The sequence below is a fragment of the Salvelinus sp. IW2-2015 genome, linkage group LG22 (genome assembly GCF_002910315.2).
Source record: "Salvelinus sp. IW2-2015 linkage group LG22, ASM291031v2, whole genome shotgun sequence".
Classification (NCBI taxonomy): Eukaryota; Metazoa; Chordata; class Actinopteri; order Salmoniformes; family Salmonidae; genus Salvelinus; species Salvelinus sp. IW2-2015.
The window spans coordinates 29,408,669-29,428,797 of record NC_036862.1 but is presented as its reverse complement, the minus strand read 5'-3'; the positions used below and the strand labels follow the sequence as shown (position 1 = coordinate 29,428,797).

Genomic DNA, 20,129 nt, shown 5'->3' with positions numbered 1-20,129 from the left:
CACACACACATTAATTAGCTGCTAATGTGGCTATTATAAAGAACTACATTTGCCAAGATGATCTGGACGAGACTGTCGATTCGAGGCATAGATGATCATCTCTAGATTAACTCTCTAATGTTAGCTAAATGGAGTAATCAATAAATTGGCTACATTTCTTTAAATGGACAATTCTGTGAACTGTCTTGTGAAAGTTTTTAATTTACATAATACCTGTTAGCAAAGGTGTCAGCTAGAGATGATGTGCAGGAGCTTGCAGGGATTTGTAGTTTTGCATGATGTCTACTTTTCGAATCTGAGAGTAAATGGAGCCAAAAATATTGAGAAAAGTCACCTTGCCTGAGAGAGATTTGCATGGTCATCCAAACGTCACACCGGTGTAAGCATACACGAAACACAGCCGTTATTTTAAGCGTTTCTAAAATCCCCTTTGGGAAAAATTAATAGTGGAAAAACATTTGGAACAATTTCCCTGTTTGACCCCTATGTATTATGGGTATTACGACACCTCCACTGTGGGGCTCTATTGCACAACATTCTTCATAGAGTATCTGTAACAATAGAATCATTTCATGTCGGTCGCCGAAGCAACAGTCTCGCCACTGGAGTGCGCCTCTTTCGTGTCCGACTTCAAAGCGATGCTGGCGGAAACCTATCTGGACTTCAGTGCTCTACGAAGAAGTCTGGGGAGTCTCGTCTCGACCTCAAGTCAGGATAGATAGTTGCAGCACTGCCAGTTAATATAAAACCGCAAGAAATCTCTAATTTGCCTAAACCGCACAACGATATGGGATTTTCAAAAATGGGAGCGGAGGTTGAGTCTCTTGCAAGATTCCTTGGCGTGGTGAAGTAAACTGGATTGTCCAGGAGAGCTAACGGTCTAAATTCCTATTTCATGGTAAAGGTATGTCAGAAATGTGTGAGCAAGTTAGAATAGTTCTTATTATCAACGGTATTTTAAACTTTTCTTTGGATTTCAAGGTTTTCAAGCCTTGGAACGACGGAGGTCAGATCATATTTCTGATTTCTTAGAAAAACTGCGCGCCCTCCTCTGATAGGCTATTATGTGCAAATTGTACCTATTAGTTAATTACACTTATAATCATGTACTTAAAACATTGAAGAATACTTATTCACGGGCCAAATGCGTAAAACTTGGTTGAGTGATGTGCTTCATGGAAATGTGACAAGTCGAGTGATAATTGACAGAAGAAGGTGGCGGGACTTGGGAGTAGTCTGGTACATATGAGATTTGATTCATTTCTCAGGTWCCACACGGATGAGTTTGACAGTCTCAGAAAAGTCGGCAGGCTGCAAGGTAAGGCGAGGTTTGCCACGGCTACAGGAAATTTGARCTCCAGCGGCAAACGAAGTCAATTTGCTAGCCTTGTTTTACTCACCGAGGGCAGTTCATATTGCGCTTAAATACCGCTTTTTTTTTATTGAAAGGGGCGTTTAGTCWCCCTATGTGGAAATGCATGCACAGGGCTTTGAGTCAGACTTTATTTAAAGAATGCAAGCAAGACATTGCCATGGCTTAACGATTATTACTTTTTGAAGAATTCACTCTAAATCTAAGTTTTCATGACTCAAAATAGGTTTAATATTGAGATAATTGCATGCCATATCTATATAATATGTTTTAAACTAAATCATAGTCCACTGACGCTAGGACGCGATATTCCGGCGTCTCATTGTGACATAGCTAGAGGGCTCAGAGACCACCATCCACGGGGGACTCACCCAATGCCACACATGCACCATACTGTGTATTCCTCAATACCAAATGAATGGAAAAGATAGGCCCATCTGAAATTATGAAATTAGTGTCTGAAATTATCAAATTTGTGCCCATCGTTTCCATATAATTGGGATTGAGTCATTTAGCTGGATCTTCACAACAGATGGTGTGGAACTCATCTTGAGAAGATCACTTTTGAAGTCTTGAAATGCTTTGTAAACTTTAACCCTACGGTGACAACACTGACATATAGCCTGTGCAATCAGTGCAATAGTTCAATCCTATTAATCATGGAAACTGAGGACTTACTTGTTGTCCTGATGAGACTAGCCTATACTGTTTTCTGCACTACTTCAAGCTCACATTAAACCTGGCTCTTCTTAATGTCATGCATTAATTTGGCTTAAATYGATTAGCGTGCCCACACAATCTCTCCTAATTAAATTGTTTGTAGGCTTTGACTTTGGGATTTAGCTGGTAAAATGCACTCTTAGGGAAATAAAGGTGCTATCTGAACCAAAAAGGGTTCTCCTATGGGGACAGCCAAATAACCCTTTTGGAACCCTTTTTTATGGTAGTGTACTCTCCATCACATGGACAATGCTTCTGAACTGTGATAGACCTGCTGTCTGCGCTGCAGAGATCAGGTATGAGCAACATTGCAAAGGCCTACTTAGACCTATTCTAATGAGGCTCAAACCATCCTCCGATGCCAGGACATCAAATTACACTGGAAAATGCAATAAAACATCATTCCCAGTTCCCACATACAGTGGGGCAAAAAAGTATTTAGTCAGCCACCAATTGTGCAAGTTCTCCCACTTAAAAAGATGAGAGAGGCCTGTAATMTTCATCATAGGTACACTTCAACTATGACAGACAAAATGAGAAAGAAAAATCCAGAAAATCACATTGTAGGATTTTTTATGAATTTATTTGCAAATTATGGTGGAAAATAAGTATTTGGTCAATAACAAAAGTTTATCTCAATACTTTTGTTATATCCCTTTTGTTGGCAATGACAGAGGTCAAACGTTTTCTGTAAGTCTTCACAAGGTTTTTCACACACTGTTGCTGGTATTTTGGCCCATTCCTCCATGCAGATCTCCTCTAGAGCAGTGATGTTTTGGGCTGTTGCTGGGCAACACGGACTTTCACTCCCCCCAAAGATTTTCTATGGGTTGAGATCTGGAGACTGGCTAGGCCACTCCAGGACCTTGAAATGCTTCTTACGAAGCCACTCCTTCGTTCCCGGGCGGTGTGTTTGGGATCATTGTCATGCTGAAAAACCCAGCACAGTTTCATTTTTCAATGCCCTTGCTGATGGAAGGAGTTTTCACTCAAAATCTCACGATACAATGGCCCATTCATTCTTTCCTTTACACGGATCAGTGTCCTGGTCCTTTGCAGAAAAACAGCCCAAAGCATGATGTTTTCACCCCCATGCTTCACAGTAGGTATGGTGTTCTTTGGATCCAACTCAGCATTCTTTGTCCTCCAAACAGACGAGTTGATTTTTACCAAAAAGTTTATTTTGGTTTCATCTGACCATATGACATTCTCTTTTGACCCCACGGGGTGAGATCATGCGTGGAGCCCCAGATGAGGGAGATTATCAGTGGTCTTGTATGTCTTCCATTTCCTAATAATTGCTCCACAGTTGATTTCTTCAAACCAAGCTGCTTACCTTTGCAGATTCAGTCTTCCCAGCCTGGTGCAGGTCTACAATTTTGTTTCTGGTGTCCTTTGACAGCTCTTTGGTCTTGGCCATAGTGGAGTTTGGAGTGTGACTGTTTGAGGTTGTGGACAGGTGTCTTTTATACTGATACAAGTTCAAACAGGTGCCATTAATACAGGTAACGAGTGGAGGACAGAGGAGCCTCTTAAAGAAGAAGTTCCAGGTCTGTGAGAGCCAGAACTCTTGCTTGTTTGTAGGTGACCAAATACTTATTTTCCACCATAATTTGCAAATAAATTCATTAAAAATCCTACAATGTGATTTTCTGGATTTTTTTTCTCTCATTTTGTCTGTCATAGTTGAAGTGTACCTATGATGAAAATTACAGGCCTCTCTCATCTTTTTAAGTGGGAGAACTTGCACAATTGGTGGCTGACTAAATACTTTTTTGCCCCACTGTAGCTTAGCATTACTAACATGTTGAGCGTTAAAGAATACGGAAAGTCAGATGAAATGTATATGGTGTCTTTTGAGGATATAAGCATGTTGAAAGACAAGATCCTAAAAGTGAGATGTGTTTGTGGCCTACAATTTCCCAGGAGGAGAGTTGAGGCGCGGACAGCCGTAGTTGTCAAGTAATTATAGTGGGCTGATTGTAAGTCTGGGCTAACAGCCATTTACTGTTTGCTGTAATTTATTGGTGAAAGGATGAGAGGAACACCTGGTGTGGAGAAGTTCAATATCCCCAGTAAAAGAGCAGCAGATGTATTCATGGACAATATACATGGACAATGAAGAGAGTGGGAAAATACACTAGCTAGCACCAATGTAGTAGAATAGACTTCTGAACTAAATGAGCACTTAGTTTTAGCCACAGATTCCCACTGCATGGCTTTAGACTGCCCCCTCATCTGTGTTCTAATAAAGCTAGTCACTCAAATAACATTTTATTGGTCACATACACATGGTTAGCAGATGTTATTGCGGGTGTAGCGAAATGCTTGTGCTTCTAGCTCCGACAGTGCAGTAATATCTAAAAATTTCATAACATATACCCAATACACACACATCTAAGTAAGGAATGACATTAAGAATATATACATATATGGACAAGCGATGTCATAGCGGCAGGGTGTAGTCCGTGTCTGGGGAGTATGCAGGCTTGTAAACGTGGGATGGGAGGATGATTCCCTGTTGAAGTAATTGTTTTTATTAAAATGGAAACAAATGAGTAGTAAAAGTTCATCTAGTATTGTGAAAACAAAACCTCATGAAAGATACATACCTTATCTTGGATTTGTGGCAACCAGAAGCATAATACATCTATTGATCTTGTTTAATGGGGAAATACTCACTCACCGTCATTTGATATCTTCTACTTATTTTGGCTATCTGCCCTATCTTGTATGGTAGGGGGGATTCCGGCTTTGAGTCAACAAATCCAAAGAAAACACATTCTCTCTCTTTCACACACCGAGGACAGAGTGGCTCAACTCAAGACGGGGAAGCTGTGCTATTTATACTGAACATAAATGTAAGCGCAACATGTTTTTTATTTATTTCACCTTTATTTATTTAATGTAAAGTGTTGGTCTCATGTTTCATGAGCTGAAACAAAATATCCAAGAAATGTTCCATATGCAAAAAAAGCTTGTTTCTCTCAAATGTTGTGCACACATTTGTTTACATCCCTGTTAGTGAGGATTTCTCCTTTGCCAAAATAATCCATCCACCTGACATGTGTGGCATATCAAGAAGCTGCTTAGTGGTTAGAGCGTTGGGCCAGTAACCGAAAGGTTGCTGGGTCGAATCCCCAAACTGACATGGTAAAAATCTGTCGTTCTGCCCCTGAACAAGGCAGTTAACCCACTGTTCCCCGGTAGACTCATTGTAAAGAAGAATTTGTTCTTAACTGACTTGCATCGTTAAATAAAGGTTCAATTAAACAGCATGATCATTACACAGATGCACCTTGTGCTGGGGACAACAAAAGGCAACTCTAAAATGTGCTGTTTTGTCACACAACACAATGCCACAGATGTCTCAAGTTTCGAGGGACCGTGCAATTGGCATGCTGTGTGCAGGAATGTCCACCAGTGCTGTTGACAGAGATTTGAATGTTAATTTCCTTACCATAAGCCGCCTCCAACGTCATTTTAGAGAATTTGGCAGTACGTCCAACCGGTCTCACAACCGCAGACCACGTGTAACCACGCCAGCCCAGGACTTCCACATCCGGCTTCTTCATCTGCGGGATGGTCTGAGACCATCCACCCAGACAGCTGATGAAACAGGAGTATTTCTGTCTGTAATAAAGCCCTTTTGTGGGGAAGAACTCATTCTGATTGGCTGCGCCCCTGCCCAGAGTTTCTGGGCAGCTTACCACATCAGTCTTCATGTTGAATCTAAAGTATTCCAGATTTCCTTTTTGATTATCCAACATCCCCTGTTACATAATAACCTTCTGTATCCTTTGTAGGCAATCTAGGATTAACATACCTGATAACTCTTACAACATTTTACTGCTGTGGGCTAAATCAGGGTCACCCAGTGTTTCTTGGTAGTCTTAAACACATCTAATTTGAAACAAAAGTATACACCTCTCACACATGGTTAGACTTTAAAAAAAGAAGACTCTTGTACCATGTCAAATATAGTATGTATTCAATTTTGAGTTTGCGTCCCAATATTACACTATATATATTGAACAAAAATATAAATGCAACATGCAACAATTTCAAAGATTTGACTTAGTTACAGTTCATATAAGAAAATCAGTTAATTGAAATATATTCATTAGGCCCTAATCTATGGATTTCACATGACTGGGAATACAGATATGCATCTGTTGGTCACAGATACCTTGTTAAAAAAAGGTAGGAGCATGGATCAGAAAACCAGTCAGTATCTGGTGTGACAACCATTTGCCTCATGCAGCACGACACATCTCCTTCACATAGTTGATCATGCTGTTGATTGTYGCCTGTGGAATGTTGTCCCACTCCTCTTCAATGGCTGTATTGGAACACGCTGTCGTACACGACGATCCAGAGCATCCCAAACCTGCAGGCCATGGAATAACTGGGAAATGTTGTGAGGCTGGTTAGTCGTATTGCCAAATTATCTAAAACCACATTGGAGGAGGCTTATGGTAGAGAAATTAACATTAAATTATCTGGCAACAGTTCTGGTGGACATTCCTGTGGTCAGCATGCCAATTGCACACTCKCTCAACTTGAGACATCTGTGGCATTGTTGTATGACAAAACTGCACATTTTAGTGGCATTTTGTCCCCAGAACAAGGTGCACCTATGTAATGATCATGCTGTTTAATCAGATTCTTGATATGCCACACCTGTCAGGTYGATGCATTATCTTGGCAAAGTAATAACCTTCCACCCATGAGGCCACTAGAGGGTAATTTGTCTGCACGAAAGCTTGATGTGACAACCTTCCACAGACTATACAGTACCTAACCTTGGCCCACTGCACAAATTAATGATCAACCCTTCGATGGCTTTTCTGCTGGGTCATGCTTGGGTATACACGTCCTGACCAGTGAACGCTTATTCAGTTGTTATACAACTACAATTGTTAAAGCAGCAATGAGCCGTTTAAACAATATCAAACCGTTCTCCCCACCACTGTTTCGGTAAAAAGCGGTTGGGATGGGGCTTAAAAAATGTTACCACTCTCAAATTCAAAGACTAAGTTATAGGACAGACCATCCATGACATCAAATTTATAGTTTTATCCATGTTTTTAGGCAATGCAGTGTTTGTTTACATTTACTTTGTTTACAAACATTGGAGTAAAACAAGCTTATATTTTGGGTTCTGATGGGGTACAACAGTTGAACTAAGCTCATGAGGCATTTCTAAGTTATGTTCTTTTAAAGTACTCAATGGGTACATATCATTAATTTCTAAGTAAAACTGCTGATTGCCCCTTTAACCTTTGCACAATTTCCATGTGTTGCGTGTGGGTACTCTGTGCTTTGCTCATTATGGCAGTGTTGCTGCCAAGTGAACTAATAGGTTTAGGAGCAGATCATTTACCTCCACAAAGGACGCGGGTTAGGTGGGTTTGGAAACAAAAGTCCTGTGAACCACCAGCCTTCTTCTCAGTCTGATATCTAGCGCTGTGGAGTGAACAGGAGACTAGTGACAACAACAGAAAATAGAGGTATGAAGTGCATGTTCTGTTGGTGTGTGTTGCAAGGATAGCTTGCCGTGTTGCCGGTAACAGGTGGCATTTTGAAAGGGAAACTCTACATTAGAGTTTTCTAACACTACATTTACTGTCTGTTCCGGGAGTAATCTTTGTTACGTTGTTCAGAGAAGCGGCTTGAGGGAAGGAATACTGCTAACGTGTCTGCTAAATAAAAAATAAATTAGTCACTTATGGCCATTACCACATTTGTCATATTTATTTTGTATTTAATGTGTATGTAGAGATTATATTTATGCATGATGTGTTTAACGCTAGCTGTATGTATTTATATCCTTAATGTATCCCTGTAATGGAGTGCATATCATTGTGATTCACAGAAATGTTTTACTCCCTGTAGTGTCTATGGAGCCCCAATCTCCTCTAGTTTATCAGGATGTTGCTCTGTTCACTGGATGATGCAGAGTGCTGTTAATGACCCATATACTGTGTTTGTTTATTTTGGGTCACAGAATAATGTCCAATTAGCTGTTCCTTTTCATTTGAAAGAATGGAAGACATTAGATTACTAGTCACGTATTCCATGTATCTCTCCATTGACCTTTTCTCAGATATCTGCTAGTCACTACAATATATCATTTGTTTATAGCCCAAACATACATAAGAAGTAACATCTTTGTTTTGTATTTGTGTCCCCTTCAGAGCATGATGGCGTTCCCCCTGTGTGTTAGTCTGTGGCTGCTCCTGGCTGTCCATGGCCAGGCTGGAGCTGTGAAGAACTGCCACCCAAGCTGCCACTGTGAGGTGGAGAGCTTCGGCCTGTTCGACAGCTTCAGCCTGACCAGGGTGGACTGCAGGGGAGTGGGCACCAGKCCCATCCCCATCCCCCTGGACACGGCCCACCTGGACCTGTCCTCCAACTCCATGTCCCTGCTGACCGACAACATGCTCTCTGGACCTGGCTATACCACCTTGGTCAGCCTGGACCTCAGCAACAACCGCATTTCCATGGTCAGCCCCAAGGCCCTGTCCAGGCTGCGCTACCTGGAGTCTCTGGACCTCAGCCACAACTTCCTGGAGGGCCTGGATGAGGGCTGCTTCTCTGGCCTCCCTCTGGCCGAGGTGGACCTCAGCCACAACCACTTCCGGGAGTTTGACCTCGATATGTTCATCACTAAAGGTCACGGAGAGCCAATCAACGTGGATCTGTCCCACAACCAGCTGACGGTGGTCTCCAGGAGTTCCTCTAGGAGCCCCTTACTACATGTCCAGAGCCTGACTCTAGCAGCCAATCAGCTGAGGGCCGTGCCCAAGCTAAAAGGCATCCCGTTGAGGGACCTAAGCCTGGATGGGAACATTATCTTGCGCATTGAGGAGGGGGCCTTTGAGGACCTCAAGGACCTGGTTCACCTATCCCTCAGTGCGCTTCCTGAGCTCTCTGACATCCAGCCTAACAGTTTCAGAGGCCTTCAGAACCTTCAGGTCTTGGACCTGTCCAACAATGCCAAGCTAAAGACACTGAGCCCAGCTGTGTTCAGTGGACTTGTGTCTCTACAGGAGCTCAATCTGTCCAACTCTGGTGTAACGTCATTGCCAAATAACATGCTAAGTCACTTGCCAAGCATCAAGAGTATTACCCTGGGCCAGAATATCCATTGTTGGAGGGCTCAAAAGCAGGGCCAGTTTCACAGGCAGCTCGGACAGGAACAGAAACATGACGAGGTGCTAACCTGTGACGTTAAAGGCATTGTGTCGTGATTGTGTTGGGATTGTTGCCTTCAGTATGGACATCTAGCTAACACATTAGTGCTAAAACTGTGCCTTATACCACTATATGCAAAGAACACTTTTTGTTATTGCCGTCAAACATGATAATTACTATTTGAACAGTTTTGTTTAAATTTTAATTACATTTGTGTGTTTTGCTTTTATTCCGAAGGCCTGAGGTATTTATTTCAATCCACTGTTGATACACTATCATGTCATGCTTGCTATGCATAAATCATGTATTTCAATTACAGTAACAAGCTAGCAATAGCATTGATGGATATTATCTTCAAACCATTTAGCTTTTCCTCTTCTAATTTTGAAGGAGATTTTAGGACCTGGAACTAAAAAAGATTCCTCAGCCACTAGGAAACATTATGTTCCATAACAATCATCAGTATGCACATTACTGTGCAAGGACCACTCTTATGTCAGACCAAAAGGTAAACATCTTATGTAGAGTATGTAGTTATGTATGTCTAGCATAGGAGAATGGTGGGAGGGGCTATAGGAGGACAGGCTCATTGTAATGTCTGGAGTTGAAAATCTGGAATGTTATCAAACACATCAAACATATGGAAACCACATGTTTGACCATGTTCCATTTATTCCATTCCAGCCATTACAATGAGCCTGTACTCCTATAGCTCCTCCCACCACCCTCCTCGGATGTCTAGTTATCATTTCAATCAGATATTATTGTGGACAAATTCTCCTGCTATCTTCCTCAGTCATGTTTACATGGCCTAAGACCTGGAAGTCAACATTGCCTGTTCTGTTTCAAAGAGCTGTTACACAACGGGTTGAAATGTGATCTGAACAAATCAATGCAGAAACAAATTCTTGAACGTCACCTAGGATTTTTGCTGCTCTGTTATTGAATCTGTTTCCCATGACCGTGACCATTTATTTCGAAACATAAAATTGTCTCCAGGCAGTTTATTAGACACAGACATGTTTCGTCCTGTATTTTCTTATCTCTTCTGACAGAGAAGTGTGTTTTAACTGAAACACTATACCACATGTCATTTGATACATTGTATTATTCACCCTACTTTGAAATGTTATAAATGTCGCAGCTATTCTACAGCATCGACTTTGGATCTACATTGGCCAAAATCCTTCAGATATTCTGTGCAACAACAACTGCATGTTTGAACACCTGCCTTGGTTGCTATCCCTGTGGTATAATATGGACTGAAAGAGACATAACTGCACTTGAACTGTTTTGAATGTTAAACATCTGCGTTGTTTTATATTTCTTTATCAATAGTGTATACACTTAGTGTACAAAACATTAAGAACACCTTCCTAATATTGAGTTTCACCCCTGAGAACAGCCTCAATTTGTCGGGTCATGGACTCTACAAGGTGTCCAAAGCGTTCCACAGGGATGCTGGCCCATGTTGACTCCAATGCTTCCCACAGTTGTCAAGTTGGCTCGATATCCTTTGGGTGGTGAACCATTCTGATACACATGGGAAACTGTTGAGTGTGAAAAACCCAGAAGCATTGCAGCTCTTGACACAAGCTGGTGCGCCTGGCACCTACTACCATACCCTGTTCAAAGGCACTGAAATATTTTGTTCTGCATTCACCCTCTAAATGACACATGTACACAATCCATGTCTCAAGGCTTAAAAATCCTTATTTAACCTGTSTCCTCCCCTTCACCTACACTGATTTTAAGTGGATTTAACAAGTGACATCAATAAGGCGATCATAGCTTTCACCTGGATTCACCTGGTCAGTCTGTCATAGAAAGAGCAGGTGTTCCTAATGTTTTGTACATTCGGTGTATAACTTTGTATAGATGTAAAATAGATGGATTATTCTACACATCTGTGTACTTTACATAAATGTATTAACTTTTAATCATTTTAAGCTTTGTTTACTACCCTGTCCCCAACAGCCTGTGGCATTCCACAATTGCTAGGTGTGTCTGTATATGAAAATATATAAATTGTCAGGGTTTCAACTCACACCACACTGTTGTCACTCCAAAAGGGTTTCACAATTTCACAGAATTCCCTGTATTTCATAGAGCTGGATTCATGTGATTTCATTTTGTGTGCTTTACTGACTCACAGGGTGTGTCCTGTAACAATAGCACTTATGTCTTCCTCAGTGCCTAGCGCAGCACTATATTTACTTTCACATGCTGCCTAACATCCTTCCTTTATTTACTTGAAACTCCTCCTGTAAACGCACACACACTAGTGGTCTTGAGAGGTCCTTAAACAGAAGCAGTCAGAGACACTAGTTCCAGGCAGGGAACCATGATACTGTGGACTGATGTATGAAGTCTGTGAGAGGGAAAGAGAAGGGGAGAGGGAAAGGAGGAGAACGGCCTGACTTTGTGTAATGGCGGCTGGCTGTAACTCCACAGATCTCTGTGCTCTGAGAGTGTTCCATTGTGTGCTCCTCCTTAAAGACACAGAGAGCATTCAGATATCCCCTCAGCTCCTTGCAGTGGTTGCCAAAGCACAGTCCTTTGAAATTCTAAGAGACCCGTGTGCCAAAGACAGAGCCAAAAGAAGTTTGACTCCACAAAAGGTTTACTCCAGATTACATCTCCTATATTACAACATCCTGCTCTGGAAAAGTACGGCTTTGTAGGAAAAGCTTGCTATGATTTTGCTTCAGTTTATACTCTTAGATATATTTTTGCCAACCAAGGAGGGAGAGAGAGAGAGAGAGAAGAAGAGCAAATGTGATTTTCTGAGAGTTTGGCCCTCTGCGGATTGCCCCATTTAGTAAACCAGTTCCAGATGTRTGGGCCATTTGTCCATCTCCTGGAGAGCAGGAATTTGGAGGCGGGGTGGTTGGAGGGCTGTCAATCACAGCTACCTCCCTCAGGTCAGCCTGCCAGGATCAACCTGAACGGTGTTAAATTACAACAAACATTTGCAATCCAAATACAACTAATCAGCTTAGCATAAATTAGTCATAAGAGAGTCACAAAGGAGTCTTGAACTTTTCTTTACCATTTATTTACATGTTTGTAATCCAGTGACTCAATTTGCTGAGTACCTTGGTTGTTACTTTATCTTTGGTTTTGAAATAGAATGATACCCACATGTCTCTCCAGGGCAATATAAAAGGTTCAGGTATATGAGGGGTCATGACACTCAGAACTACTGTATCAGGGTAGCCCAATAGAGCACAGATCAGTGAGCCAAAGGCTAAACTCTCCTGGGATGTTTTAATGCAGCAGTGATTTGCTTACTGAACCCTCTGGAGACATGTTCAACATCCCCAGGGCACTTCATAATGGATTCTAAAATATAAGATACACACAAACACACACACAGCTGGCCATTTGCTCCATGCATTATGGATTCACTGGCTGAGAAAACCAATGCTTCCCASTAAATGTGAAGACTTTCATTACACTTTCTATGACAATGTGTCTTCATCTGACAAATAGAGTAACATAATGTGGAATTCACAGAAAAGGATCATACTGTAACCTGGATGTCTAAGAGTGGTTGCTAAGTAGCTATCTGCTACAGTAGCTATCTGCATACATACAATATATCGTATTGGCATTTGTATTGCACTGAACTAATGTCATGTTTTGGCAAAATATATTTTAAAGACCACAGCAGCACCCTTACCAATCGCCCAGTTATCTACATAATCTCTTTGCCTCTGGATATGGCTTGACTATAACAACAACAACAAAATATTTAACCTTTATTTAGCTGGGCAAGTCAGTTAAAAACAAATTCTTATTTACCATGACGGCCTACCCCGGCCAAACCCGGACGACGCTGGGCCAATTGTCCGCCGCCCTATGGGACTCCCAATCACGGCCGGATGTGATACAGCCTGGATGAGGATTTTGATTGGCCGGTCACCTGACCGTAGGAAGTTATACATCTATTGCCAACAAGAGAGGGGACTCCTTAAAAACATGCCACTTCGATACAGCTTCAACTGGAAGTGTCTTTTCCGAGCAGATTAGTAGAGCATTTTCACTAACCCTTTCATAACCTGAACCTAATTCTCCTAACCTGCTGCAGAAACAGTGACTTCTGGTGATAGCTGAATCGAAGTGGCGTGTTTTTAGGGAATCTCAGCAAGAGAGACAGAGAAGCATTCCACAAAGATGGTGGATAACTCAGGCCGTTTACGATTGAAAGAAAAATGTCACAATTCCGGTCTGCTTAAAGGATGGCTTTCCCATAGGCACCAATGCATTAGCAGCTGGGTCTGGTCTGCTTAGTTCATTGACTGTATACGAACCAGAAAAAAAGGAGTGATTGAGATCTCGCTTCCTCTTCCYTCTCTAATGTCATGTGAATAGGAAATGTGATGATGTTAAACCCATGGGTAGATCAGATCCAAGGAGCTGGCCTATTAATAATCACACATGAAGTGCCTTCTTTGTTCCGCTTTAGCCCATGTGTTGATGGATGACCCACTTTTTGAATCTCTTAGCCCTACTACAATGGCACATACAGTACAGTAGAAGAAGAAACTACATGAATACATTTGCCCTTTTACGGTTACCTCTGCTGGAGTTGAAATTGGGGCATGTAAGCCATGAAGTGTTGTTTTCTGTTTCCTGTGAGAGAGCTAAAGCGATACGATCAGAAACACAATCAGCCAGCTCAAGGCTTCAGACATGACTCTAAGCAGTCAGTAAATGACCCACTGTAGCAGGTCCTGTGGAGAAATTGGTTACACTGCCCTATTTCATGTAGGATAGTTTATCACCTTTTGCACAATAATACAGCTGTAACAAGGGAGGGTAAAATAGAGGGAAGGAGGATTGGCAAACAATCTGCAAAAACCTTATTCTCACGGACTGTGGGAATGATACAGCACCTGAGCAGGTGTGTGCACATCATCTACCTCTGACCTGCTCATAAGACTTTTATAGGGTAAGGGTTCTTATTATCCTTATTGGTTATTTGGGTTGATTGAAATAGGCCAGAGAGGTAATAATTGTGTCCTCCACGGGCTCCTGTGCCACAGTGGTTTGGCTCTGAGATGTAATTACTACAAAGGGAGGGAGCTTTTGGGGTGTGTAATTAGTTCAGGCATGCAAGACCAGGGTGTCTTTATTAACTTCTCCACGCTCGCTTGAACCGCTATCAGACAGATGCAATCTGACCTTAAAACGGACAGATCCTCTAGAGCAGAGAGTTATTGAAGCAGCTAATTCATTTAGCTCACATAGCTTATTGCTTCATGGTTCTCTGTAAACTGCAGGATTTGTATGGCCTTAGAGGATTGCCGCAGTTCAAGGGAAAAGGATATTTCTTTCCTCATAAAGCTGGGGTTTGTTTAGACAGCACAGGCCAACCTGATATTGTTTGCTGCCTGGCAGGAAACAGTGGGTGAATGAACACAATGTTTAGGGCTTCTATGCAGGGCAACAATGGGAGCTGACACACTATGTTACGGGTTGTGAGGACGTGCCATTGTCGTGTCAGACAACTACAACAGACTTACTGGACTTGTGTGGTTTGCTTTCTGGTGTTAATTTCTGTGACATTAGATACAATGTAGGCTATGGTATCCAGTCATCAGTTTAGCAGACACACTTATCCAGAGCAACTTACAGGAACAATCATTATTAAGTGCCTTGCTCAAGGGCACATCAACAGATTTTTCACCTAGTCGGCTTGGGGATTCGAACCAGCGACCTTTCGGTTACTGGCCCAACGCTCCTAACCGCTGGGCTACCTGCCACTACATGAACATTATGTTGATCATATTTCATTCCAAAATCAAATTGGCTGGAGACCAGTGCTGCATTTTGGAATGCAGCTCACATTGTTAGATACCTCCAATCCAATCTTTGTTATTTGTTTTGTATGGCCTTTATACATAGTTTTGAATAATAGTACGCGGATGAGAATTAGCCTTCCAAATTCTTAGCCGAAGGCCAAAGAGCAGTTCACAGGGATTTCAACCACAAATCCCCATGCCAGACACTTCCTTTGTATATTTAAAACTTGATTTGCCATTATAATAAAAGTACTACAATAACTATTGTACACTAGCCTATGAAGATCCCTCTGATTTGAGTAACTGAACCAATGAGACTCACCACTTTGTTAACATTCTGTTCAGGATAATCTCTGATTGATGTGTCTGTGGCGAACATGCAAAGAACATCAAAGAATGTGTCTTTGAGAGTTTTTAGCCAGCGATTCTCCCTTCACTGAAGGTTTTCTTTATCAACATGAAAGCAGAGTCACTATCAGCAGCCTAAACCAAGCTCTAGCCTTCAAACTGGGACGAACAAACGGGCTGGTATGTAGACTGTTTGGGTATGGTAACCAACCTGTTCTGACCTACTGTTCACTAAACAAAACTTTAAAAAAGTGAATTTCTGAAGAAACAAATTCATGCAGGATGTTACCATTTGCAAGACGATGGCAGTAGTGTTACGACTTTGAACATGGGCAAAGTGGCAAATTAGAATGTTCCTCATGACCCTATGAGTTTGTTACACAGGTGACTCATTATTGCCTGTGATCAAATAATAATGTATTTATGCATGATAAAGCAGAACTGATAACGCTAATGTATTAAAATAATCCACTTTGCCTCTGTGAATGAGATGTCTGTAATACTCTCTTAAATTCAAGTCAAAAGTCAAAGCCCTATTTTGGGGAAAATAATGTCATGTACAACTCACAATGTCTCTTTTCTGGCTCTTCTCTATGGGTCTTATTCAGGGACAGCGTTTAAAATTGCTGTTAGAATTTCCTTCCAACTGCCTCCAGAGAGCATGACCTGTCCAGCTGGCTGGGCTGGGCCTGATGGGAAAGAGAGCTATTGGCTCTGTCAGCATCATATTAGAATTAACTATTCATTGACTACAGCTCAGCGTCCAACACCATAGTGCCCACAAAGTTCATCACTAAGCTAAGGACCCTGGAACTAAACACCTCCCTCTGCAACTGGATCCTGGACTTCCTGACGGGCCGCCCCCAGGTGGTAAGGGTAGGGAACAACACATATGCCACGCTGATCCTTAACACTGGGGCCCCTCAGGGATGCGTGCTTAGTCCCCTCCTGTACTCCCTGTTCACCCACGACTGTGTGGCCAAGCACGACTCCAACACCATCATTAAGTTTGCTGACAACACAGCAGTGGTAGGACTGATCTCTGACAATGAGGAGACAGCCTATAGGGAGGAGGTCAAAGACCTGGCAGTGTGGTGCCAGGACAACAACCTCTCTCTCAACGTGATCAAGACAAAGGAGCCGACAGTGGACTACAGGAAAAGGAGGGCCAATGGGACTGAAGTGGAGCGGATCGAGAGTTTCAAGTTCCTTGGTGTCCACATCACCAACAAACTATCATGGTCCAAACACATCAAGACAGTTGTGAAGAGGGCACGACAGCACCTTTTCTCCCTCAGGAGACTGGAGAGATTTGACATGGGTCTCAGATCCTCAAAAAGTTCTACAGCTGCACCATCGAGAGCATCCTGGCCGGTTGAGTCACAGCTTGGTATGGCAACTGCTCAGCATCTGACCGTAAGGCACTACAGAGGGTAGTGCATATGGCCCAGTACATCACTGGGGCCAAGCTTCCTGCCATCCAGGACCTATATACTAGGCGGTGTCAGAGGAAGGCCCCAAAAAATTGTCAAAGACTCCAGTCCCCAAGTCATAGACTGTTCTCTCTGCTAGCGCATGGCAAGCGGTACCGGAGCACCAAGTCTAGGACCAAAAGGTTCCAACCTTTTCTCAATAGGGGGGCGCTATTTCGACTTTGTAAAAATTCGTTCCCAAATTAAACTGGCTCGTACTCAATTCTTGCTCGTACAATATGCATATTATTATTACTATTGGATAGAAAACACTCTCTAGTTTCTAAAACCGTTTGAATTATATCTGTGAGTAAAACAGAACTCATTTTGCAGCAAACTTCCTGTCAGGAACTGAAAAATCTCAAATCGGGGGCTCTGTTCCAGGGTCAGTTTATAAATTTGCATGTAATCTATGGGTCGACATGCACTGCATACGCCTTCCCCTAGATGTCAGTAAGCAGTGAGAATTGGAATGGGGTTGCTAGGCAGATCTGAGGCCATATAAAGGCTCTTGGAACGTGGAGTGCACTCTTTTCAACGTTCGTCATGGCGCAAGACAGACCTCAGGATGGCATTCTGAAAAGCTCTCGTTATAGGCCTTAGATATATCCGGCTCTGATTTTATTCGATATAGGTGTTAAAGACATCATAATGTAGTTATTTTAAACCGAGTTATATCAGTTTATATCAGTATATTGCGATTTTCGGATATTTCTTTGTGCTGCGTTATGAAGAGTTGGACACGTCTGGGCCACATAGCTAATGTTTGCTGCTAATTCCTAAGTTGAAGACGACAATCTACAACCGAGCAACGATGATTCTGGACAAAGGACCACTTGCACAAGATTCTGATGGAAGCTCATCAAAAAGTAAGAACTATTTATGATGTTAATTCGTTGTTCTGTTGAAAAATGTTACACTACTATTCCGCCATTAATTTCGGTGCGGTCTCGCTTTAACGCACGCTGTATGTCGTAGTAATGTTAATTTTAAAAATCTAACACAGCGGTTGCATTAAGAACTAATGTATCTTTCATTTGCTGTCCAACCTGTATTTTTTTGTCAAGTTTATGATTAGTTATTGATTAGATTAGGTGCCTCTCCCAAGATTTCTCCCGACATTTTGTGCAGCTTGGCTACTATTCTCATTGTATAACCACGATTTGTGCCGCTAAATATGCCCATTTTCGAACAAAACAATATATGTATTGTGTAATATGATGTTATAGGACTGTCATCTATGAAGTTTGAGAAGGTTAGTGAAAAATTTAATATCTTTTGCTGGTTTATTCGCTATCGCTAACGTGCATGAATCAATGCTGCTGTGTGGTTGGCTATTGTATAAGCTAAATAAGGCTAAATTGTGTTTTCGCTGTAAAACACTAAAGAATCTGAAATATTGGCTGGATTCACAAGATCTTTGTCTTTCATTTGCTGTACGCTGTGTATTTTTCATAAATGTTTTATGATGAGTATTTAGGTAATTCACGTTGCTCTCTGTAGTTATTCTAGTTGCTTTGGTGAGAGTTGTGATGGTGGGTGCAATGTAAAACTATGATTTATACCTGAAATATGCACATTTTTCAAACAAAACATATGCTATACAATAAATATGTTATCAGACTGTCATCTGATGAAGTTGTTTCTTGTTAGTGACTATTTATATCTTTATTTGGTCGAATTTTGTGATAGCTACCTATGCAGGAAAAAAATGGTGGGGAAAAAAAGTTGTGTCTTTTGCTATGGTGGTTAGCTAATAGAAATACATATTGTGTCTTCCCTGTAAAACATTTTAAAAAATCAGAAATGATGGCTGGATTCACAAGATGTGTATCTTTCATTTGGTGTCTTGGACTTGTGATTTCATGAACATTTTATTATATGATATCCCTGTGGCTTTAGGCTGGGCTATGCTAGTCAGCTTTTTTGATGGGGGGGATCCGGATCCGGGTTTGTGACTCGTTAACTCCACCTTCAGTTCTTAGGAAACTATGCAGTATTTTGTTTTTTTATGTATTATTTCTTACAGTGTTACCCAGGAAATCTTAAGTCTATTACATACAGCTGGGAAGAACTATTCGATATAAGAGCAACGTCAACTTACCAACATCAAGACCAGGAATACGACTTTCCCGAAGCAGATCCACTGTTCGGATCACCCACCAGGACAATGGATCTAATTCCAGTAGTTGACCCAAAACAACGGCGCTGCAGATGGGGCAGACGAAGCGGCCACCGGTCAGGCTCCATTGGCGTGCACATCGCCCACCGCTCCCGAGTATACTACTAGCCAATGTCAGTCTCTTGACAACAAGGTAGACGAAATTAGAGCAAGGGTTGCCTGGATGGATGGCGCATTCGCTCAAAACTGAAAGCGCAATCCACCGCATTTAACCATGGAAAGAGGTCTCGGAATATGATTGAAAATAAACAGTGTAGTTATTTCATCCGCAAGGCAATCAAACAAGCAAAATGCCAGTACAGGGACAAGGTGGAGTCACAATTCAATGGCTCAGACACGAGACGTATGTGGCAGGGTCCACTGGAAATCACGGTCTACAAAAGAAAACCAGCCACCGACGTCCCGCTTCCAGACAAACTAAACACCCTCTTGGCCCGCTTTGAGGATAAACAGTACCACCATCACTGCCGCGCTAACAAGGACTGCGCCCCCCCCCCCCCCCCCCTCCTCCGTGGCTGACGTGAGTAAAACATTTAAACGTGTTTACTCTCGCAAGGCTGATGGCCCAGACTCCATCCCAAGCCGCATCCTCAGAGCATGCGCAGAACAGCTGGCTTGTGTGTTTACGGACATATTCAGTTGCTCCCTATCCCAGTCTGTTGTCCCCACATGCTTCAAGATGTCTACCATTGTTTCTGTACCCAAGAAGGCAAAGATAACTGAACTAAATGACTACCGCCCCGTAGCACTCACTTCTGTCATCATGAAGTGCTTTGAGAGACTAGTCAAGGATCATATCACCTCCACCTTACCGGCCACCCTAGACCCACTTCAGTTTGCATACCTCCCCAACAGGTCCACAGACAACGCAATCGCCATCACACTGCACACTGCCCTGTCCCATCTGGACAAGAGGAATACCTATGTAAGAATGCTGTTCATTGACTACAGCTCAGCGTTCAACACCATAGTACCCTCCAAGCTCATCATCAAGCTGGAGGCCCTGGGTCTCAACCCTACGCTGT

The 20,129-nt window shown here is 42.2% G+C and overlaps 1 protein-coding gene across 2 annotated transcripts; it reads left to right on the top strand.

The window, feature by feature from the left end:
- Positions 1-576: 576 nt before the first annotated feature.
- Positions 577-11,339, top strand: LOC111949525 (tsukushi). Of its 2 annotated transcripts, none has more exons than XM_023966780.2 (2): positions 577-904; positions 8,293-11,339. In XM_023966780.2, the coding sequence occupies exons 1-2, from the start codon at positions 896-898 to the stop codon at positions 9,346-9,348; spliced, it is 1,065 nt and encodes a 354-aa protein (XP_023822548.1). In that variant the 5' UTR covers positions 577-895; the 3' UTR covers positions 9,349-11,339. The 2 variants fall into 2 exon arrangements, with proteins under 2 accessions (XP_023822548.1, XP_023822550.1); XM_023966782.2 differs by lacking the exon at positions 577-904 and adding an exon at positions 7,411-7,605.
- The last annotated feature ends 8,790 nt before the right edge of the window (positions 11,340-20,129 follow it).